At 52.9% G+C, this 20,158-nt stretch overlaps 6 protein-coding genes and 1 non-coding gene across 7 annotated transcripts; 4 read left to right on the top strand and 3 right to left on the bottom strand.

Annotated features, from left to right (window-relative positions):
- Nucleotides 1–1,685: 1,685 nt before the first annotated feature.
- BDP81DRAFT_427731 (uncharacterized protein) lies at nt 1,686–2,577 on the bottom strand. The gene has a single exon (XM_060590372.1). It carries the CDS (start codon nt 1,947–1,949, stop codon nt 1,710–1,712), a length of 240 nt encoding a protein of 79 aa, XP_060445116.1. The 5' UTR covers nt 1,950–2,577; the 3' UTR covers nt 1,686–1,709.
- Nucleotides 2,578–3,264: 687 nt separating this feature from the next.
- BDP81DRAFT_427730 (uncharacterized protein) lies at nt 3,265–4,596 on the top strand. Its single transcript, XM_060590371.1, has 2 exons — nt 3,265–3,714; nt 3,921–4,596. Exons 1-2 carry the CDS (start codon nt 3,576–3,578, stop codon nt 4,196–4,198), a joined length of 417 nt encoding a protein of 138 aa, XP_060445115.1. The 5' UTR covers nt 3,265–3,575; the 3' UTR covers nt 4,199–4,596.
- Nucleotides 4,597–4,684: 88 nt separating this feature from the next.
- On the bottom strand, nt 4,685–4,791 carry BDP81DRAFT_t169. Its single transcript has one exon. It is a non-coding gene; the product is annotated as a tRNA-Ser (tRNA).
- Nucleotides 4,792–7,815: 3,024 nt separating this feature from the next.
- BDP81DRAFT_319320 (autophagy protein Atg22) lies at nt 7,816–10,100 on the top strand (the record flags this gene model as incomplete). The annotated part of the gene is made up of 3 exons (XM_060584423.1): nt 7,816–8,107; nt 8,328–9,118; nt 9,192–10,100. The coding sequence occupies 3 exons, from the start codon at nt 7,816–7,818 to the stop codon at nt 10,098–10,100; spliced, it is 1,992 nt and encodes a 663-aa protein (XP_060445114.1).
- A 1,086-nt stretch (nt 10,101–11,186) lies between these two features.
- On the top strand, nt 11,187–12,727 carry BDP81DRAFT_394189 (BAH domain-containing protein; the record flags this gene model as incomplete). The annotated part of the gene is made up of 4 exons (XM_060587926.1): nt 11,187–11,475; nt 11,536–11,850; nt 11,902–12,032; nt 12,089–12,727. The coding sequence occupies 4 exons, from the start codon at nt 11,187–11,189 to the stop codon at nt 12,725–12,727; spliced, it is 1,374 nt and encodes a 457-aa protein (XP_060445113.1).
- A 934-nt stretch (nt 12,728–13,661) lies between these two features.
- On the top strand, nt 13,662–15,094 carry BDP81DRAFT_23714 (F-actin-capping protein subunit beta). Its single transcript, XM_060582851.1, has 3 exons — nt 13,662–13,841; nt 13,928–14,355; nt 14,439–15,094. Exons 1-3 carry the CDS (start codon nt 13,810–13,812, stop codon nt 14,828–14,830), a joined length of 852 nt encoding a protein of 283 aa, XP_060445112.1. The 5' UTR covers nt 13,662–13,809; the 3' UTR covers nt 14,831–15,094.
- A 2,650-nt stretch (nt 15,095–17,744) lies between these two features.
- BDP81DRAFT_23675 (uncharacterized protein) lies at nt 17,745–18,996 on the bottom strand. The gene is made up of 2 exons (XM_060582850.1): nt 18,966–18,996; nt 17,745–18,904 (listed from the first exon to the last, which is right to left on the bottom strand). The coding sequence occupies exon 2, from the start codon at nt 18,890–18,892 to the stop codon at nt 17,837–17,839; it is 1,056 nt and encodes a 351-aa protein (XP_060445111.1). The 5' UTR covers nt 18,893–18,904; nt 18,966–18,996; the 3' UTR covers nt 17,745–17,836.
- Between the last annotated feature and the right edge of the window lie 1,162 nt (nt 18,997–20,158).

Raw genomic sequence — 20,158 nt, 5'->3', positions numbered from 1 at the left:
AAGTGGAGTGTTGAATGGTAGCCGCCTGTAGAATGCTGCTATCTTAAGCACGGGTGTGAGTGGCCCTTGGCACTTGCCGTCGAAGTGGCAGAAGGAGGAGCCTGTCGGATTGGAAGCCCAATTCGACCGCGAGTAAGGGCAGAGCATGGGCCACCTCGAGGGGCCTCAAGTAGACCTCGACTACCCGGAGTTGGGTTCTCCCTTTTACATCCTTACGCAGAATCGATCAATTTACCGCAATTGATACTTCGTCACCCTCAGAGCCTCACGGTTCGAACCAACTACCCTGTGATGGGGATACCAACAGAGCCCAACCTCTACTTTATCGCAAAATCTATCTCGCCATTCGGGATCCAGTCGGAAAACAGTTTTCCTTGCCGTCACCATCCTGTTCTGATCCCTCAAATCCCTCGACAAACACCACAGAGAAGAACACCCGCTCATCGCAGACACAGGACTACAACGGCCAACCAAATCGAAGCGTCATATGCTACCCTCCGGTTATATACCCTCGGTCAGAGAAAAGTAGGAATTACCCGCCCTTCCCAGAGGATACTAAAGATTAATATAGTCCATAGCACCAACGGCACCTTAAGCTTTATTCTCCTAATTATTCCTAGCTATAGTTATAATCATCATATCGTACTACTCGATTATTATAGTATCAATATCGAGTCTTCCTCTCGAAATATTAAATAAAATTACTATAGTTAACTATACTTCTAAAATAACACCTTAATTAGCACAAACAAAAACTAGATAGCCGACCAGAATTCACTTACAATCCCTTTTAAAATATTGAAATTATTTTAGTCTATAGCCTAGCCTCTCCTACATCGAAAGATTTACCTCGCTATCCGGGATCCAGTCGGCCTAAGCATCTTGTCATTGATCAAAGTTCTACACCATCTTCAACATCTTATCGTTGATCGAGCTCCGTCTCAAAGTGGACAAAGTCCACATACACTTTGAAAAGGCCTTTTCCTGCCGCCTGAAACGGAGCATGGACGATATCAGCTTGCCGTCGACTTGGCTGGAGGTGGAAGTGATTGGAGGAAGATCTGTGAGTGCTGGCCCTTGCTGTCGAAGTGGTTGGAAGTGGAAGTGCCAGAGTGATTGCCTGGGGCCCTGCGGCTATTGTTTGCCGTCCAGGGAAAACTCTGGCACTTTTCTATTTGTCGAGCCACTTTCCGTTTATCGAGGAGGAGAACAACCGCGGAATCTAGGCTGACCGCAATTTCGCAGCAAACAGAAGATGCCCACGTTAGGCAGAGCCTTCGTTCAACAGGTTGCCCTAGAAGAGTCCTAGTGGAAGTTAGAGATCTCGGTGACCATTAGATCCTGGCAGTGGTATACGAGGGGAAAACCTTTCCGCAGCGAGCAGGCGGAAGGAAGTCGAAGTGAAGTAGGCACCCTAGAACGCCCTCTCTCAGCAGCCAGCGGTCTGGCGGCTGAGGCGTGTCGAGGAGGTTGAGAGGATGTCAAGATAGGTCAGAACGGGCCGGAGCGTTACTATCCGCTGTCACCTAAGTTAATAGGTAATAGGTGAGAATACTGATACCGGAATTGCCTCTTCTGAAACCCGTGTGCCCTTGCTGATCTGAGGTAGTGGAATTCAACCACTGATCAGTGTTGGTACATACGTCAGCAGGGCACCCTGAGGACCGGTACGAAGCTTAATAATCGTGATGTTGAAATGCGTATGTGTATCAAGAGCCCATCGATAACTCCGTTGGGTATAAGTAGGCGGGAGGACCCGTTTGCAACCGGCTCAGACCACCTTCCGAACTCAACTTTCTTTTTGCCAATATTCCAACACTGGCAGTATCTAAATTGAGGGCAGAAAAGGTCGGATCTGATCTGAATTCGTGGCTTCGCACGGCCGTCGAATTCAGTGGTGAAATCCCGTATCCAGAACTGCTCAAAACCAACCACCAGAAACCTGGCATAGCTTCCGCTATAACGACAGTATAAAAAAATCGAAAAATCCTGTCCCCTTGATCCTCTTACTTGATAGTCATATTGCCCAAACTCCCCGGAAATCGACGAATCTAGCATAGTTAAGAGAGAGAGAGCTTTCTGTCGGTCTGACTGCACCCCGAATACGTGCGTTTCCCTCCAAGACGAAGCCCGAGAAGCGTATGCGTTCGCTGGGTGACGTGCTAATACTCTGTTGAATTCAGTGAGCACCGCTTGGTGCTGTGGGGTTGCCTTATACTAGTATTCCAGGTTGTGGTCTGGTTGAACTAACAAATAGTTATTCATACTGAGTTTTAAGCGGAGCACTGAAGCTGTTGACTATGTTTTTTCTTCTTCCGTTTTTCTGTTCTTTCTGGTGAAGTCGCATCCCTTTCCTTCTGGCGCCTGTTGAGCGAATGAACCATGGAATGGACGGTTTGAACAGATCCTAATTCCTGTCGTGCGGACTTGTCGTATTATTAAATTGTTTAAGTTTGTATGCAACTCGTCCGACTGGGTGTTTGACTGCGAATGTGCCAGAGGATGAGGTAGACCACTTCGTTAAGAATATTGTCACAATTTTGACTGGTTCAGGTGCGCGACATGAAGCTGTAGCAGATTATCAGGTGAGGGGCAATGACGACATCCACTGAACATCAGTAGACAGGGACCGGGGTTATGATGAAAAGGTTGACCTCTCAATAACAAACCATTCGAACCGGTAGACTGCTCCGCCAGGAACGTCAAGTGACTGATGGTTAGATGGTACCGACCATGGGCGCAATACCAGCACGCCGGAAAGTCCATGAGTGACTGCGACGCATGCTAAACCCAGATTCTAAGTTGGTCGCGCAAAGTGACCTCGAAGAAACAGGAATGGGTTCCGATGGCGGCGCCCACTGGGGGCTAGCGCTGGGCTGATGTCGATGCGTAATGTCCTCAGAGCTCTCACGAAATCCAGGTACGTAAACCAAAAGTTTTTATCAGAGCAGGGGCTGCTTTCATTCGCTGATGGTCTCATCGAGCCGTTGGTTGGCTTGTCCCAGTATGCCATGTGTGTAGAAGTACCGTTGTGGAGGGAGGGGGTTAGCTCTCAAGCACGTGCAAGTGCTTCTCGAAGAAAGATGAAGGAAACCTTGGCTCACTACTCCGTAGGAGTATCATCTACCTGGAATCCCCACGCCCAGCGGCCCCCAAGACACTAAGACATCCCGCATTCAGTGGCAGGCTTGATGAGCTGCCTCCCAGGTTCGTGGATGGGTTGTCTTTCTGCCACGGAGATAACCTTAGCTTTGGGGGGCGGGGGAGTATCCTTACTAGGTGCTCACTCACACTCACTGATAAGTCGATGTACCTCACACTTCACTTATCTTACCTTACCATATGATGTGATGTACGATAGAGAGCTGCCAGGAACGGATGCCTTATCTATATATAATATCGCTGACGTACCTGTTCTCGTTTTATTATTCTCTCGTCCCATCTTGCGAAGTTACTCAAATAAAGTTGCGCACCCACGTTATTTTCCCCCGAGACACATTCCCACTCGAACTCACTCACCAAAATCGCGAACCGCAGAACCTACATCATACCTGTAACCTCACAACTCGAACACGATGACTGCCGAAGTATCCCATGGAAGAGGTGGCGCCGGAAACATGGCCGTTGACGACACCCAGTATATCGACGGCGAGGTCGTGAGAGCAGGCCCTGAGGGGTCCCAGGGAACTGGCGCATTCAGCGCAGGTCGAGGAGGTGAGTCTTGACGCGGGACGAGTGCGCCCAGCGCATCGCCTTATCACCCAGCCCGCCAAGCGGCTTCGGCGCATTCGCCCACTTGGCTGATGCTCCGCCCCCAACCATGCTCGCTCTCCACCCCATGATGTCTTCAGATGTTGCAACCACTTCACAGTCAAACGCTTCGTGCTCTGTAGGCTAACTGGTTGCGCCCTGCCCTCCAGGTGCCGGTAACATCGGTGACGCCAAGGAGGAGCCCGCTCCCCGCTCCGACAAGGACCTCATCCCCGAGGAGGCCTACCGCCCCTCCATGGAGGGCCAGGACTACCACGTCGGCCGGGGCGGCGCGGGCAACGCCGTCGAGACGGAGAAGTCGGCTGCACACAAGGACATTGACCACGAGAAGAAGGCTGCTGCGCAGGCTCGCGCCGACGGCCACTCGGGCGTCAGCGTCGCCGACAAGCTCAAGGCCAAGATCCTCGCACCCTTCCACAAGAAGTAAGAAGGAAACGACTGTTCTGTTGAAAAAAGCGCACGGAGATGGGAAAAGGAGAAGGTCGGTAATTTGGGATGTTGATGTGCGTTTTTGTTCTTGTGACGGATGCTGGTAGGACCTGGGCTGGAAGTTTGTTTTTGACATACCCTTCACGATATCCCCCATTTCGTAGAAACTTTTTCGTGTCGGGACTTTGTCCCGACTTCTTGAATGATATCCTGCCACTGGCATACTTATTTTCCCTGGCAAAATCCCCGTCAAACCAGCTCTCATCGTGTTCCGTGCAATGCATCCATCCCAATGTGTCGATCCATGTTTTGGTGAGCGCGGGTTGCGCGCGGATGGAAGCACCCTCGCAACCAAGCCACCAAGACCTTCCTCACTGGAATTGTGAGTCTGGATGAGAGAGTGCCTTTGGAAAAGCCCGAAACACAAGTCATTACTCAAAAAAAAATATGCAACTCATCCATGAGTGGAAAAAGCAAAAGAAAACGACGAAGACAAGATTCGAACTTGCGCGGCCGAAGCCATTTGATTGAAGGCCCTGAAAATACAGAGTTGATTCGAGTCAAACCCATTAACCACTCTGGCACTTCGCCATTGTTTATTTGATGATTGGAACCCCTGAAATGTGGGATATATTGCTTTGTTTGTGAGTTCTGGTGTGAAATCTCATGTGTGTCCTGTGAATATCAGATGAGTGAGTCTCGGAGATGCTCAGTGTGGAGATATGTGGTCAGTGCACACGCGCTAGACCCGACTGGTGGGCGGTGTAGCTGGAATCGGCAGAACTCGGCAGGGTATGCCGGGCCTGTGCTCAACCACTCAACTCCGAAAATGGGAACCAGTGTGGTCGGAAGCAATTCACCTTTGCAAACACCTACCCAAACTACACGTCAACCTTCAACTTCATCTTGTCGTGGAAGCATTGCTGCATCGAAATATCCATGGAGAGGCTACTCGGGCTCCAACATCCTGTTTCACCCGGTCACAGGACAAGCGCCGTGGATTCTATGGGTCTTTAGCATCGAGACCCGTCTTCGCGGAACCTTAAACTGAAGCGGTGAACTTTCGCGGAATGCAGACAGCTATCCGCATACGTTTTTGAGATGTGACAGGCATCCTCAGCATCCGTATGGAGTACACACAGGCTGCCGCCGCCATTGCTACTCCCCAGATTCTTGTTGCCAAAAATTCACGGCACTGTCGATTTACAGCATAGATCGTGGCGATGCGCTAGCATCGCCACGTCCACGCTTTGCAGTTTTCTCTCACGTCGACTCGATTTACATGTCGGTGATCGTCGCTCAGGGTCCAACGGGTCTTTGAATTGTGGTGGGCAGACACGCTCACTGGCGCGAGGAGAATCGCAGATCGCTCGGGCACTTGCAGAATGCCCGCCCCCGCAAGCCCCAGTCCGGTTTGGATCGCCATTAAACCTCGCCTCAGTGCTTCGACGAGAATTGGGTTGCAACACACACAGCACCTGCGTTTTTGAGATAAACGAAAGCCAGAGGAACGTGGTCGAATGCAGGATCCTACTGAACTGAGCCTTGCAGTTTGAACTGCGTCCCCCCCCCCCCCCGGGGGACGCCTCACACGAATTGAGATACCTGTCTTAAGTCTGCTTTTACTCGACTGACAAACCAACCCTTTCCAAGACGGCACGGCTGACAAGCCAAGAAATACAAAAACCTGGAGAGTTGGAGAACCTAACCCGGTGAGGTACAGCTGAGCAGATCTGTACCGGCAGTTCAGCTATCAAAGGTCTCGAGTCCGTGGACAGCGTCGGTCAACGATGCTCGGAGTTTTCAAAGAATCCGGTGGGGTTGACACGCTGAATCGCGTTGACCAGGGAGGGCTTGCATGCTTATGAGGTCGAACGAGAGAAACACCATGGAAGCCGGGGAGGCCGTTGAAGAATTAACCAATGCAGTGGGATTCAGCCTCTTGCGGTGTGGGCAACGCAAAGTGCCAATGGCCATGGTGGTTGGAGATGGGGAATTTGTGGTGTGCAATCAATGCCCAATCCCAAAGGCGGATGTAGCGCATATCCATCGACGCATGCCGGCCATGGAATATCGGACGAATGAAGAACCTGGTTCGTCTCACAACGCATGTCGTTCAACGCGCATCCTCTCACGATAAATGGAGTCCATTGCCTCATAGCGCGATATGCTTCAAGCGTGGCAGCGGCGCTAGGAAGGAACACCGTCCCATCGGCGATGATCTAGTTGGATGCATCCATGTTTGCCGTCGCAGCGCTTGCAAGATTGGGCAACGGTTTTCGTCGCGACTGGGGGGTTTGGAGAAGATTTTGCGACTCCCTTACACAGATTATGTACTCCGTACAGACGCACAGCGAGGAGAGCGGTTTGGGCGGAGGAGGTTGAGAGGGGAGATGCGAAGTGATGAACGGCGGACGGCGGGCCTTTGGTGGCCTTGGCTCAGCTTAGAACGGCTCCGGCAAAGGAGCCGCGGCGCAGGAGACAGGCGAAAAGGCAGAGAGCGACGAAGTAGGCATGGAGCTAGAGGCCGGGAGAGACCATGGATTGACACTGTCACCCTGGATGTCCATGTCCTTGCCTCTCTGCTCTGGCCCGGCCTGCTTTCGACGACTTTTGCGACGCCATATAACCAACCACGCCGGCCCACAGCCGGATCTTGCAAACTTGACGACACATCAACCTGCCTCGCCTTATTTTTCTCGACTTGTTCTTGTTCTTCTTTCTTCTCGAACACTGCCTCGTCTGTTCGTCCTCTATCCTGATACTCACAGAAACCGCTGCGGCCATATGTTGCTGCCCCCGCGAACCAAAGACCGTCCTTGTTACTCAAACACGGCGTATTCGGACTGACGCATAACGGTCACCGTTTAACGACTCGTATAGCCGCATTTCACGAGTCGCCTCTTGTCTCGGGCCCATGACGGCCAACACCCTATATTCGGAATCGGCAGGCTCTCACAAGCGAATACTCCATTGACGAGCCCGGCCTCGGAAAACAGTGTGACTGCTACCACAGCCTACAGCACGGTGGAAATTCACCGAGTGGTTCGACTCAGCTGCAGCATCAGCATCAGCGGGGTCCGAATACAAGCCCGTCATCAACTCGGCGCTCACATTTGGCGAGGTGCCTAGCACTTGCGACGAGTACGACGCTTCAGTGCTAGGTGCCTTGCCCGAACTGCACCTGCATCTACATCCGCATTGGCATTGGCATTGGCATTGGCATTCCGCGGTCGCATTATCCGACTGCATTACCTACCTGCCTGGTTGGTAAGTTATCTTCCCTGGGTAAAGGTACTCTGTGCCTGGTACCCCGTCCGAAGTGAGGTGCTCAACAGAGGTTGGCAGGTTCCCGCGGGTTGTTCTGCAGCAGTGCAGCCTAAACTCAAGGCAGCTGCAAGTTGCAACAGACGGAAACAACGGGAAAGAGACATTTCTCCAGTTTCGGACCATCTGGACCTTCTTCTGGTTGCGTGCTGCGACCGGAGTGCATCCGCCCGGTGAGACAAGGTGACAAGGTGACAGGACAGGCCCGCACAGGCGCAGGAGTCAGCTGTCCGACCTTGCCCATCCAGTAAAGTTGCGCCGACCTGCGGCCTACCCGTGTCAGCCGCCATGGTTCCAAGACAAGAACAACACGCTCGACCACCGCCTGCACCACGCTTATGGTCGCGTCTTTCGACTCTGTCAAAACGCTCTTTTCGCTCCTTCACCTCCGACTTTGAGGCCGATGACGAACGTTCCGATACAGATTCCGACTACTTCGACAGAATGAGCGGCAGCAGTAGTGACGGTTTCCTCCACGGTCCAGGCCGTTACAAAGGCGAAGACACTCGTCCTACGAGCCAGAAAGAGCTGTCTGGTTGGTACGCCTACGCCTTTGCTGCCGAAACCTATGTCATCTGTGGTAAGCTTCCAACCCATGGAACTGGATGTGTGTGCATGCGCTGACTGAGAATAGCTATCGGTAAGTCGTCACAGTCTGCCACTCCCATAGTCGAGCAGTGACATTCGTCGCTATAGAGTGATCAAGCTGTGGAGCCTGGACAGCTCGAGATGCTGGCGCCACAGCATTGCCGTGCACCCCGCCCCCCGAACTCGTAGCGCTGACACCACACGATGTTCAGGTTCCTTCATCCCCATCCTCCTCGAGACCCTCGCGCGCGAAAATGGCGTCCTCCTCTCTGATCGAACGACCCCGTGTGGTACGAGTGATTCGAAAAACAAAACGGATGGACAATGCGTCGTGTATCCTCTGGGTATCGAGATCAACACGGCGAGTTTCGCCATGTACACGTTCTCCATCAGCGTCCTGCTGCAGGTTCTCCTTGTTGTGAGCGTCAGCAGTGCCGCAGATCACGGCAACTCGAGAAAGAAGCTTTTGCTCACATTCGCCTGGGTTGGAAGTTTCTCCGTCATGGCCTACATCTTTGTCAACAAGACCACCTATCTCTTGGGTGCTCTGTTGGCTATCATATCCAACACATGTTTCGGTGCCTCATTCGTGCTCCTCAACTCATTCCTGCCCCTGTTGGTCCGGCATCATCCGGAGGTAATTGCGTCCGAGACTGTTCACACCCCCGACCTGGGACATTCGGATCTCGAGTCGCGACCCCTCAATGGTTCCTACATCGACGAAGATTCCGCCGCCGATGACATTGAGGACCAGAATTCGGCTTTGCTCGGCGGGCATGGAATCGGAAGCGGAAACGGGGGTTACCCTTTGGTTCGGAAAGCTACCCATGAGGAGCTCACCTCAGTCGAGCTCCAACTGTCGACTCAAATTTCAGCCAAGGGGATTGGCATTGGCTACATTGCTGGCCTATTCGTGCAGTGTGTCGCCATCGCCATCGTGATTGCATTGAAAAACACTACCTGGTCGCAAAGGGTCGCATTGTCCTTTTGCGGACTTTGGTGGGTATGTAGCGAGCTCTTTCTATCTCATCCCCGTCGCTTTGGCGCATTATCCACCGTTACTGACCATAATACAGGCAATATTCACGATCCCTGCTGCCATGTGGCTCCGCCCTAGGCCAGGTCCACCAATGCCCATCACGTCAGGGAAAGGAATCCGAGCGTGGCCAACTTATGTGGCCATGGCATGGAAATCGTTGTTCAATACTGTCCGGCTGGCTCGTCGCCTGAGAGACATCGTCCTGTTCCTGTGCGCATGGTTTTTGGTCAGTGACGCGATCGCAACAACGTCTTCCACGGCCATATTGTTCGCGAAAACGCAACTCCACATGAAGCCTTGGGCCCTGGGTATGATCAATGTCATTTCCACAATAGCTGGCGTCATCGGTGCCTTCAGCTGGGCGTTCATCTCACGCAAGTTCAACTTGAAGCCGCATCAGACAATCCTTGTCTGTATCGGCCTCTTCGAACTCATTCCTATTTACGGACTTCTCGGATATTTGCCGATTGTACAGAGATGGGGCGTTATCGGACTGCAGCAACCGTGGGAGATGTACCCTCTTGCTGCCGTGTACGGACTGGTGTTGGGAGGCTTGAGTTCGTACTGCAGATCGCTGTACGGCGAGCTGATTCCCGAGGGAAGCGAAGCTGCCTTTTACGCTCTATACGCTGCATCGGACAAAGGCTCGAGTGTTTTTGGGCCTACGATTGTAGGAGCCATCATTGATCAGTCCGGTGACATCCGGCCGGCGTTTTGGTTCTTGGCGGCATTGGTTGGGCTTCCGGCGCCTCTCATCTGGAGTGTGAACGTGGAGCGTGGCAAGCGAGAGGGTCAAAAACTTGCGGAGACTATCGAGGGGTTCAAGAGTCTACAGGGAGAAACCGGCAGTGAGACAGAGGACAGCGACGACCGCCCGATCCTCAGCGCATATGACGATGATGAGGAAGAAGTCGAACACGAGCATAACCGGACGAGGGGTAATTGAGCCCCCATTAAGGAGCAAATCTGCATAGCAACGGCGTAGGTCAATCAAGTTAGCGATATTGCATGTTCTACTCAAAAGCGCCAAGTAATGAACAGTCGACTTTGTTGTTTCTCGCTTGTCGTCTTTACCGCCTCCAACATCCTCGCCGCCTCCTTCGTGTCCCATATCTTCTTTGTTACTCTTTGAGCCCCCGCTCTTCTGTTCATATTGGCGTTGGATTACTCGGGAAAAGGGAAGTCATTAAGAGAATTGGTCTGTTGACTGTCGACTCTGCATGATGATGAGACTGCTAGCCTTTCGAGCCACCTCTCTAGCAAGACGGCATATCAATAATATAAAAGCTCATGGAAAATGAAAGACGAGACGACGGATGCCCGGTGTTAAAGTTGGATTCAGGCGCATTGCTGTAGCTATATAGCCAATCAGATAACGGAGAAATAAGTGTCGGCGCTTGTTGTGGGAACCTCGGAGGCAGACCAGGATTTTGGTAGGCGCGGATGGTTCTAGCTCCTGTTGTCTGCTGTGCTTACGTGACACGCCCGGTCCATCTGTGGCACGCCGCACGCCCACTGCCCGCATCGTGGGTGGGTGGCAGTGGACGCTCGTCGGAGGTATGCCGCGCTCACGTGACTCAGCAGAATAATCATCCTGCGCCACCTTTTTTTCGCTGGTTAGCAAGAACGCGCTCCGCTCCTCGTCCCGGAATTGCCAGATACCTAACCCGCGAATTTCCCATTTTTGCGCATCGTGGCCATCATTGGTCGTCGATATCCGGCCTGGACCATCCTCAGGCTTACCAGAGTATTTGCACTCTTGTCAAAGTCAACGAGAGCGCCCATCTAGGACGGCGCGCTTGCCACACAGCTTCATACCCACCCCCCGGTCTTTTGGGCGACCCATCCGTCTTCCAGCCACCCCGTGCTCCTTCCCTTCGGTCGCGACATCCCAGCGAGCTTTTGCACACAACGTCATTCGTCTCGGACACCGTCAATCGAAATCGCATCACCTCGGTCGCTTCCATACCCGCGATAATATCGCCGCATTTGCGTTTGCGACTCCGAACCTCCTCCTCCTCCTCCATCAATCATGTCTACTTCGCGCAAGCGCCCTCGCGCCGAGGTCGAGGAAAACAAGGCCGAATGCCCCTTCAGCATCACCTATGCCGAACCCGACATCAAGGCACAGAAGAAATCCAAGAAGAGGAGGAAACCAGAGCAAGAAGAGGAGGACGGGAAGAAGAGCTCCAAGCAACTCTCTCCCTTCTCCCCTTCCGGTGACTTCAACGGCAAGAGCGCCAATGATGTTCTGGACCTGGAATATCATGTGCACCCGCAGAAGAAGTGGTTGGAGATGACGCGATACAATAGCTTTGTCCGTAAGTTGTTCAACAACAGCCCGTCGGCGATGGCCTTGCACTAACAGACGTGGGCGATAGTAAACGGGACGAAGTATTTCAGTGAGGGCTTTATCTATGTCGCAAACGACCAGACAGTCCAACGTCAAAAGGCCGCAGCGGAAGGCTCGACAGATGCCAACGAGCCGGAGAAGGTCCTGAAGCGGTCCAAGTCTGAAGACGACTGGGTAGCGCGCATTCTGGAGATCCGCGCTAGTGACGAACACCACGTCTATGCGCGCATATACTGGATGTACTGGCCGGAGGAGCTGCCGGAGGGCACGATGGAAGGGAAGAGATACACGGGAGGTCGTCAGCCTTACCACGGTCACAACGAGCTGATTGCTTCCAACCATAGTAGGTTCTATGCTTCGCGAGACATTGACCTCCAGTACTGACGAGAAGCAGTGGATATCATCAACGTCGTCAGTGTGACATTGCCCGCCACCGTCAAGCAATGGATTGAAGAGAACGACGACGAGATCCAGGAGGCCCTCTATTGGCGTCAAGCCTTCGACTGTCGCACCCAGCAGCTCTCGGTATGCACAACCCCTCGGAGCTTAGATTGGTCGTTTGAAGCTAACCCGTCATGCAGTCAGTCGAACGCACCTGCAAATGCCGACAACCCGCCAACCCGGATAAGACCCTCGTCGGGTGCTCCAACAAGGAATGCGGAAAATGGCTACACGAGCACTGTCTTCGAGAAGAAACTCTTATGCGAACATACGAGCGACTAGGCAAGGACAAGCCCCACTTCACCGCGAAACCCCCGACAGACGGGAGAGCGTCAGTCGCTGAGAGCGAAAAGGTCAAAGACGAAAAGCAGCTCGATGACGGTGTAAACGAACCCCTCAGCCCGACCGAGAGCGGTGCCGATGTGAAGCAAACAATCGACGCCAAGCCGAGCGATGCGCCGGAGGAGACCAATGGGCAGTCAGTGGCCGAGGGAACACCTGCCGTTGTCGATGAGCGTGTTTCGCAACCACCCACAACCCCTGCCACACCAACCGTACCCGAGGTGTCGGCGGCGGCGTCACGCAAGGCGAGATCCGCCAAGAAGAAGCTGTCCTCCACCGACGCAAAGCCGTGGGAAGGCTTGTTCGAGGCGAGGATCTTGATGGACATGACCCCGTCGACGATTGAAATCAGGGACCTTCGAGAGAATGTCACCGAAGGCGAGAAGGTGTGGACTGAGCCGCTGCTCTGCGTCGTTTGCGGAGTGGGGATCAGCTAAATAATCGGCCTTTACATGGCTGCCAAATTATGGATCGATCCCCTGAATCAGGGGTCATTTTACAACACGCCTACGCGATAACGGGGTGCCGAGCTTCACTTCTCGCTGTACTTATTCCAGCAGGCACCTTGTTCAACACACCGATTGGCGGTGACTTAGGAGGTGCCGCTGTTTTGCTTATGACGATTTCCAGTATGACTGGGTTCGTAAATCGACCCTGAAGACAAGTATTGGGAGAGGAATAGATGCCAAGAGGCATGTTGTAGGGGACGAGAGACAGGCCTGGGCAGGCGGGGCGAGACGTGGACAACTGAAGGCGAGTCTCGGGGAAGAAGACTGGTTATTCGGGAGTGGCTGAGTTTTATTTTTCGCGCGAGGCGTTGGCGAATGGGGGGCATTCATCTCGCAACTGAGTGAGGTTGGCATATGGAATAGGTCTTGATATATCCTCAAGAGACAGAAGGACGCCAACAAAAGGGGACGAAAAGTGTGAACAAGGCCAGCAGAGCGGCCAATTTGGAGACCAGAGTCTTGCGAGCAGTTTCCTAGAGCTTACATGGCTTGTATGCAAATGTTTACCTTATCCTCTTTTACTTTGCATCAGCCATTGCCATGATTGATTGATACTTGCTTGATTGACTTGGGGTGCCTTATACGTTCACTGTGACTATTGCCATCCAACACAAGGAGCTCCAGTAGCTAAGGATACAGTGGAGAGCTTTGCTGACTCGAGATGTAGGTGGCAACAGCTCCAAGAACTACCTCCCTTTGTCCAGCTAGGTAAAGAGGTAGAGAGGTAGGTGTAGGTACCTCAAATTATGACGTGACTTTTGTAGCTCCATGCCTCTTCAACACAAGGTGGTAGGTGCAGTCCAGAGCTCACCCTGGCTGTGGGGTCCTGGGGAAGTAACACCCAGGGGCTAAGGACCGTCTACCCCGCCAGACCTTCCGCTAACAGTAACACTCCAACCTCAAGGAACATCCAAATCCAATCGACACCGCCAGCCTTTCATCGCCAACGACCCCGAACACGCTCAAAGACGACCTCCTCCAACGATAGACACGCATACAAAGAGCCCATAATGGCCTCCGTCGACCCTTTCGACTCGGCTCTGTAAGACTGCAGGCAGCCCTGAACCCCCCCAAACGTCATGCATCAAAGCAATTCATCTCTAACCTGCCGCGTGTCTGCCTGTCTAGCGACCTCCTCCGCCGCCTGAACCCGAAACACACGACCGACCACCTGAATGCAATCATCTCCCTCGCACCGGATCTGACGGAGGACCTCCTCTCGTCCGTCGACCAGCCCCTGACTGTCAAGCGCTGCAAGCAGACGGGCCGCGACTACCTCCTCTGCGACTACAACCGCGACGGCGACAGCTATCGCTCCCCATGGAGCAACCAGTTTGACCCGCCTCTGGATGAGGGCGGCGTCGGCGGTGTCGGTGCCGGTGGTAGCGAGGGTGCCGGCGAGGGCGCAATCCCCAGCGAGAGGGTCCGCAAGATGGAGGTCAAGGCCAATGAGGCGTTTGACGTGTACCGAGACCTGTACTACGAGGGTGGTGTGAGCAGCGTATACTTTTGGAATCTGGACGATGGGTTCGCCGGCGTGGTTCTCTTGAAGAAATGTAAGGCCTCTCTTGTCCCCATTGAGTTCACGCCTGCGATCAGGAACAAGCCCGTTAGCTGACAGAACATCTCCCAACCACAGCCGCGACACCCGGCGGAAGCGCAGAGGGCGTATGGGACTCGATCCACGTCTTCGAGGCCATTGAGCGCGGCCGAACAACGCAGTATAAGCTCACCTCGACCGTCATCCTCTCGCTCTCCACCTCGACCAACGCCCTGGGCGACATGGACCTCAGCGGCAACATGACACGGCAGGTCGAGCAGGAGCTTCCGGTTGACGGCGACGAGAGCCACATTGCCAACGTGGGACGGCTCGTTGAGGACATGGAGCTCAAGATGCGGAACCTGCTGCAGGAGGTCTACTTTGGCAAGGCCAAGGACGTCGTCGGCGACCTGCGGAGCGTGGGTAGCCTTAGCGAGGCTGGTAGGGACCGCGCGGCGCAGAGGGAGATTATCGGGAGCATGCAGAAGTGATGAGCCCCCGGTCCGGTCCTACTTGAGCTTCATCAAAAAGTTGCAATCCTAGAAATTGGAGCACAATTGATACCCCGCTCATGATGTTGCGGGCATCGAGGTCCATGGTAGATGAGTAACACGGGGGCGTGGCGCTGGATATCGAGATCGGGTTGTACGGTTTTATTTTCCAAGCCGGGCTTTTCAATATCTCCCAAGATCGGATCTCACTGTTGTGCGGCGTTGGCGTCGGGATGGAGAAAAGCAACGATTGGGATTGCCTCTCTCTTGTCTTGAATCCCTAGATCCCTGGCAGATGCATTTTCTTGCTCCGGCAGCAGGGCTGTAGCCATCCCCCCACCCCCTTTCTGAGCGAGAATGAGTATGCGATTAGAAAAAGATGGTGGCTGAATTGCAAAAACTTGTGTTACTCTTTGTCCATGAGTGATTTTCCACTACAGTGTCCCATGTCTGATGCGGTTTGATTAAAAGTTTTGAGACGATTGTCTCCGATGTTCGGCATATAATTGTGGTTCAATAAGGTGTCGATGGATCTATGTGTTACTGTGGCGCTTGGATGGGATGAACAGTCCGGCTTCAAAGTCATGAACACGAAGATGCAGAAAGATACTCAGGTTAACGATCTAAACCCCAGAGAGAGAGAGACATGTAGTCTAAATCTGGAGATCTTTTTCAGCAGGGTTACACAGCCGGTTAGTTCACAGTTCCACGAATCATGTCACATCAGATTCGGCGAATATACGTCTTCTTTTCTTGCTTGCGAACATCTGACCTCGGTTGATGGCAACGCAATGGGGTACCGTATGGGACAAATTTCAAAGTGCAACTACAAAGAAATTTGGCGGTACGCACTCGGAAAGCCATTCTGGACAATAATTGCACTTTGAGGAATTATTCTAGGTCTATGTGGTTTGAAATAATGATGCCATCATTGTGTCTTGACGCAAAGATCTGAATGTTTTCAACTCAGTCATCCACAGATGAAGGGAACGGATTCTGGTCTCTAGCAAAAGAGTCCCGACTTACGGGGTCGGCTTACTGGGTGGGACTTGGTTGGATTTAACTCGAACCGCAGCTAAGCACTGTGTAAATACAATTGTTTACAATATTACCGGGAGAGGCTATCTATGAACTTACCTGAAAATGGCTACGATGACAATCGGACGGTGAACCTCAGACGAGAGAGGCGGTGATTGCGAGGTAGCTCCAAAGCGCTTCAATAGATGGGCAAGAAAAGGTCGGGGAACTTGGCAAGAGGTAGGGATATCGCAAACAGGTCGGCTAACATGGCTAGCCACCCGTGTAAGCTTCCGGCGAAGTTTCCAAGCTGAACTAATCTGGGCAACTTCTGAGAATCTACCATATTCTCACTTTTCAATACTCACCGCAAGGATCGAGAGACGACGACATTCAAGTGAGCAACGGAATGCGAAGCGGTCGATCATGAAATTGGCAAAGCTCACCTACAGGCAGCAAGCTTAGTTGCGGGCTGATTGCTTTCCTCAGCACGTTCCCCTTGGCCGCGTCCTCGGAGTGATTTGCCGGGAATCGAATTTGACGACTGTCGGGTAACTAAACGTGGACCGAAATCGTGAGAATACACCGCCAAACGACCTGGAAAGCCGGATTCATTGCACACGGTGACCAGTCGGAGACCTGCCGATGTGAAAGCAGTTCCCAGCCTTGTGGCGTTTGTAAGTGTACCAGGAAACGCGGCTGCATAATACTGCCCACGCCGCAAAACTGTACGTCGAGTTAGGACCGATAGTAGGGGTCCTGCAGAGGTTCGGATCAACTTGGGACAGAGCTGACAGAGACTTTGTTCCCTATTCTGATTCTGATTCTCGTTCTCGTTTCTCAGAATTGGGACACGTAATCGAACAAGTCGATCCGATTAGTCGAAACACCCGTAACTTAGCTGATATGCCCAGCTCTCAGCTAAGCTTCACAGCAAACCCAGCGACCCTGGCATCGTAGGACTCAGTCTCCATGCCCGGTTCGGTCCCGTGTGTCATGCTTGAAGATGCGAGATACGCGGACCTCGACACTCAGCGAACGCCGGGCTCTCTATCTTCTTACGATAGGCTTTGGGGGGCGCAGTCAGGATTTGTTTGATGACGAAGAGCATGAAGGTCGTAATGGGCGAGTGGTGCCCAACGTTGCCTGTCGAAGTTTAGGCGGCTAACGCGCCGACGCGGGAGCTGTCCATTTAAGGCGGGGGTTGGTTTGCAGAGAAGAAATCTGATATAGTTGGCGGTTGCTGCACGGGTTGGTGCTGTGGAGCCTGCTCAGCTTTGGTGCTTGATGACGGACTTGCAAGATCAATAGTTGGCTCTGGCTCTGTCTCTGGCGCCAAAGGCGTCTGGGTTCCTAGTTCCAACGTCGTTGGCGTTGGCGCTGGCGCTGGCGTTCGTTCTTTGGTGGCGGGTCACCAAAGTCGATTATTTTGGGAAACACACACGAGAGTGAGTACGACGCAAGTCAATGTCTCTCGTGCCCTCGTTGATCTTCAGGGGCATAGCCGATGTGAAAAGCGACAAGTTAATAAGGGTTGGCAAATTGGATCAGCCCTCACTCTCGCCAAAAAAGAAAATATGGGTGCTCCGTTGCAGAACAGATCCCACAAGATTTCTAGAACATGCAGCAGATCTCCTCTAGGACTCCCCGCATGCAGGATGCAGGGAGATGCGAAAAGCGAAAAGCCAAATGGCCGAAAGCTGAGCCAGAGCCCGAACCCGCCCGTGGAGCGCGCCGGTGCGTGTGCGGTTTACTGTCACACTGATTGCCCCCTTTTAAAGTTGAAATACGGCGACATGGCCTAGACAAGAATCACCCATCTGCGAAGCGCATCATGGAAGGTCCCTGAGCGGGAACGGGGCTGGATCCATGGGATGGACACTTCGCGCCGCTGGCGCTAGCCGGAAGCTTGGGACGCCGCAAGGTAGCCAACAGTAACGGCAGAGCCAATCAGAAGTAAGTTATTTTTTCCTTTGGATCTCGCATTGTTCATTTCGTAATTTGTTTCCATCGAGATGGTCGTGTTACTCGAAATCGAGGCTGATGGTGAGACAAGATCTGTTGTATCACTGTCTTGACTTGAGGGGATGGACTGTGGATAGCCGTGGTTCCTGGCCCGGGCCGGACAATAAAAAGAAAAGACGGAGATGCCGGCCGGCATGCAGGCACGCAGGGCAAGCCGCAAGTGTTGAAGTGAGTGAGTGAGTGTGAGTGAGTGAGTGTGAGTGAGTGAGTGTGAGTGCGTGCGTGCGTGCGTGGAAGACCGGGAATAGCGGGAGGGAAATCGACGAGTTGCCATCGGGCATGGATTGTTCCCTGCTTTTTGGCGAAGATCTCGGTGGCACGGGAAGGGGTGGACACGATATCAGGTATGTGTTGGGAGAAACCTGAGTCGGAACGCAACAGAATCCGAGGCTGTCGAGAGACATTATTGGACAATAGAAGGCAATTAGGGCGCGGAATTGCAGTGCGAGGGCACCATGGGCGCGTACCTTGGATGGCTTTTTCTGAAAGAATGGCACCGATGTCTCTCTGTAGAGTATATTCTGTCTCTGAAGCATTGCGCGCATGTCTCTGCCGTGTATTTGGGATTCGATGGAGCCAATAGACGCAAGAAAGTGACGACAATAACGACAACCAGGGAAAGAGGTGACGGGGGTAGGCCTGGTTGAAGGTTCTGGGCAGCATGCGGACACGAGTCTCCCGTCTGGCTTTCGATTTCCGGCAGAACGAGTGTTCATCGATGAAAGTGGCTGATCTCCCCCCTCCCCTCTTGTGATGATTTGATAGTAGTGGATGCTTGTCGTTGTCCAAAAGATGGTGGACGCCACGGGCATGGAGTGGACCGGGGGATATGCTGCTGCAACGATGTGGGGTTTCTGAGGGAGCACGGGGCACTGTAAATTTGGCGGCAAGGAAGCAGGCCGTCTTGGTGTCTAGCCCATGGCTCCCGAGTCCCCATTGCCTTTTTCTGTGTGTGACCGAGTGAGAGCGAGTGGATGGCGAAGAAGCAACTTGGCGAAGACGGTCGATGAGGATAAGCATGCGATACCGGAGCTGTAGTTGTAAATTTTAGTTCGTGGTCGGTGGCATTTCGCCCCTTGGAACGCTGGCTTACCTAGTCAGAGTGATATCGCGGCCCATCTCAGATAGTAGAGGCACCTTACGGAGTATGCGTACCAATGTTATTCATACGGCGGAAACCCTAGCACGGCACTTGGTAAGGTGCTTGTATCGGTAAGATAGAGCGCAGTAGCCGCCGCCAGAACTTGTTCCTTTCCATCGGGGGGGATTGACTTCTTGGTGGATTGCGCCGCAGTCAGGGTTCAGGGTGCTGGAAAAGGATGCTCTCTGGTCTTTGGAGAAAGCAAAGGATCGCTAGCGTGTAAACGGAGTGACTCAGACGGAGCTGGCACGGCAGGCAGGACAATAGAGGACATGTCAGCGAGCTGCGTAAATTGAAACTTGAGATGATGGCGGGAGGACACCGACGAGAAGCTGCTGCAAGCTACCTACGCTACCTTAACTAAGCTCGGGTAGATAAGCAAGGTGAGATGGTGGTGGTGAGGTCAGCAGGCAGGGGCTCGGTAATAGCAACCTACCGGTAAGTTACGGATATTCCGTACGTATTCGCTCTTGCTTTGTGAATATTCGTACGAAGTACGGAGTACACAGCCCGAGTAAGTAATTGAGGCAGGAATAGACTGGGAGTTGGACCTGCCTGGACGTGACCTGGACCTGATGCTGGCGGGGAGTAAGTGGCAGGAGTTGTCCACGGGGTACCTTCTCAAGTAAGAAGGCCAAAGTACATGGCAGGGTTAAGTTCTGTAAGTGTGAAGTTTGAAGTTGCATAAAACCTCCACCAGCAATCCATCGACCAGCTTAATTATTGTCGAGAAACCTCTTGGTTGTTGACCTTATGCTGGGAGAACGTCAAGAAGTAAGAGACTGTGAGTGTTGTCACTTGTGAGTGTGCGTGTGCGTGTGTGTGTACTTCGTACTCCGTATCCCTAGGATATTGTCATTTCCAGAATCTCCTCTTTTCCTCCCACTTTCTTCGAGTCTTCATAGTGCCCCCCAGTGCCCCCCAGTGCCCCCCCTCGTCCCTTGATCCGCTCTCCGTTCGTTCCACGGCCCGCTCCAATATCCATCTAGCCCCCGTTTTGAATGACAGCACCATTGTATTGGAGGATACTCCGTGCTGGAGCTCGTCTTTGCTCTGTTTCGTCTCTTTTTTTATGCTGCTGCATTTCCGCTAAAATTTTGACTATTGCCTCCTTGTTTTTCTGATACTTGCACGGGAGGGAACAC

Source organism: Colletotrichum phormii, assembly GCF_030913505.1.
Source record: "Colletotrichum phormii strain CBS 102054 chromosome Unknown BDP81scaffold_10, whole genome shotgun sequence".
Lineage (NCBI taxonomy): Eukaryota > Fungi > Ascomycota > Sordariomycetes > Glomerellales > Glomerellaceae > Colletotrichum > Colletotrichum phormii.
This window is presented reverse-complemented; position numbering and strand designations above follow the sequence as displayed.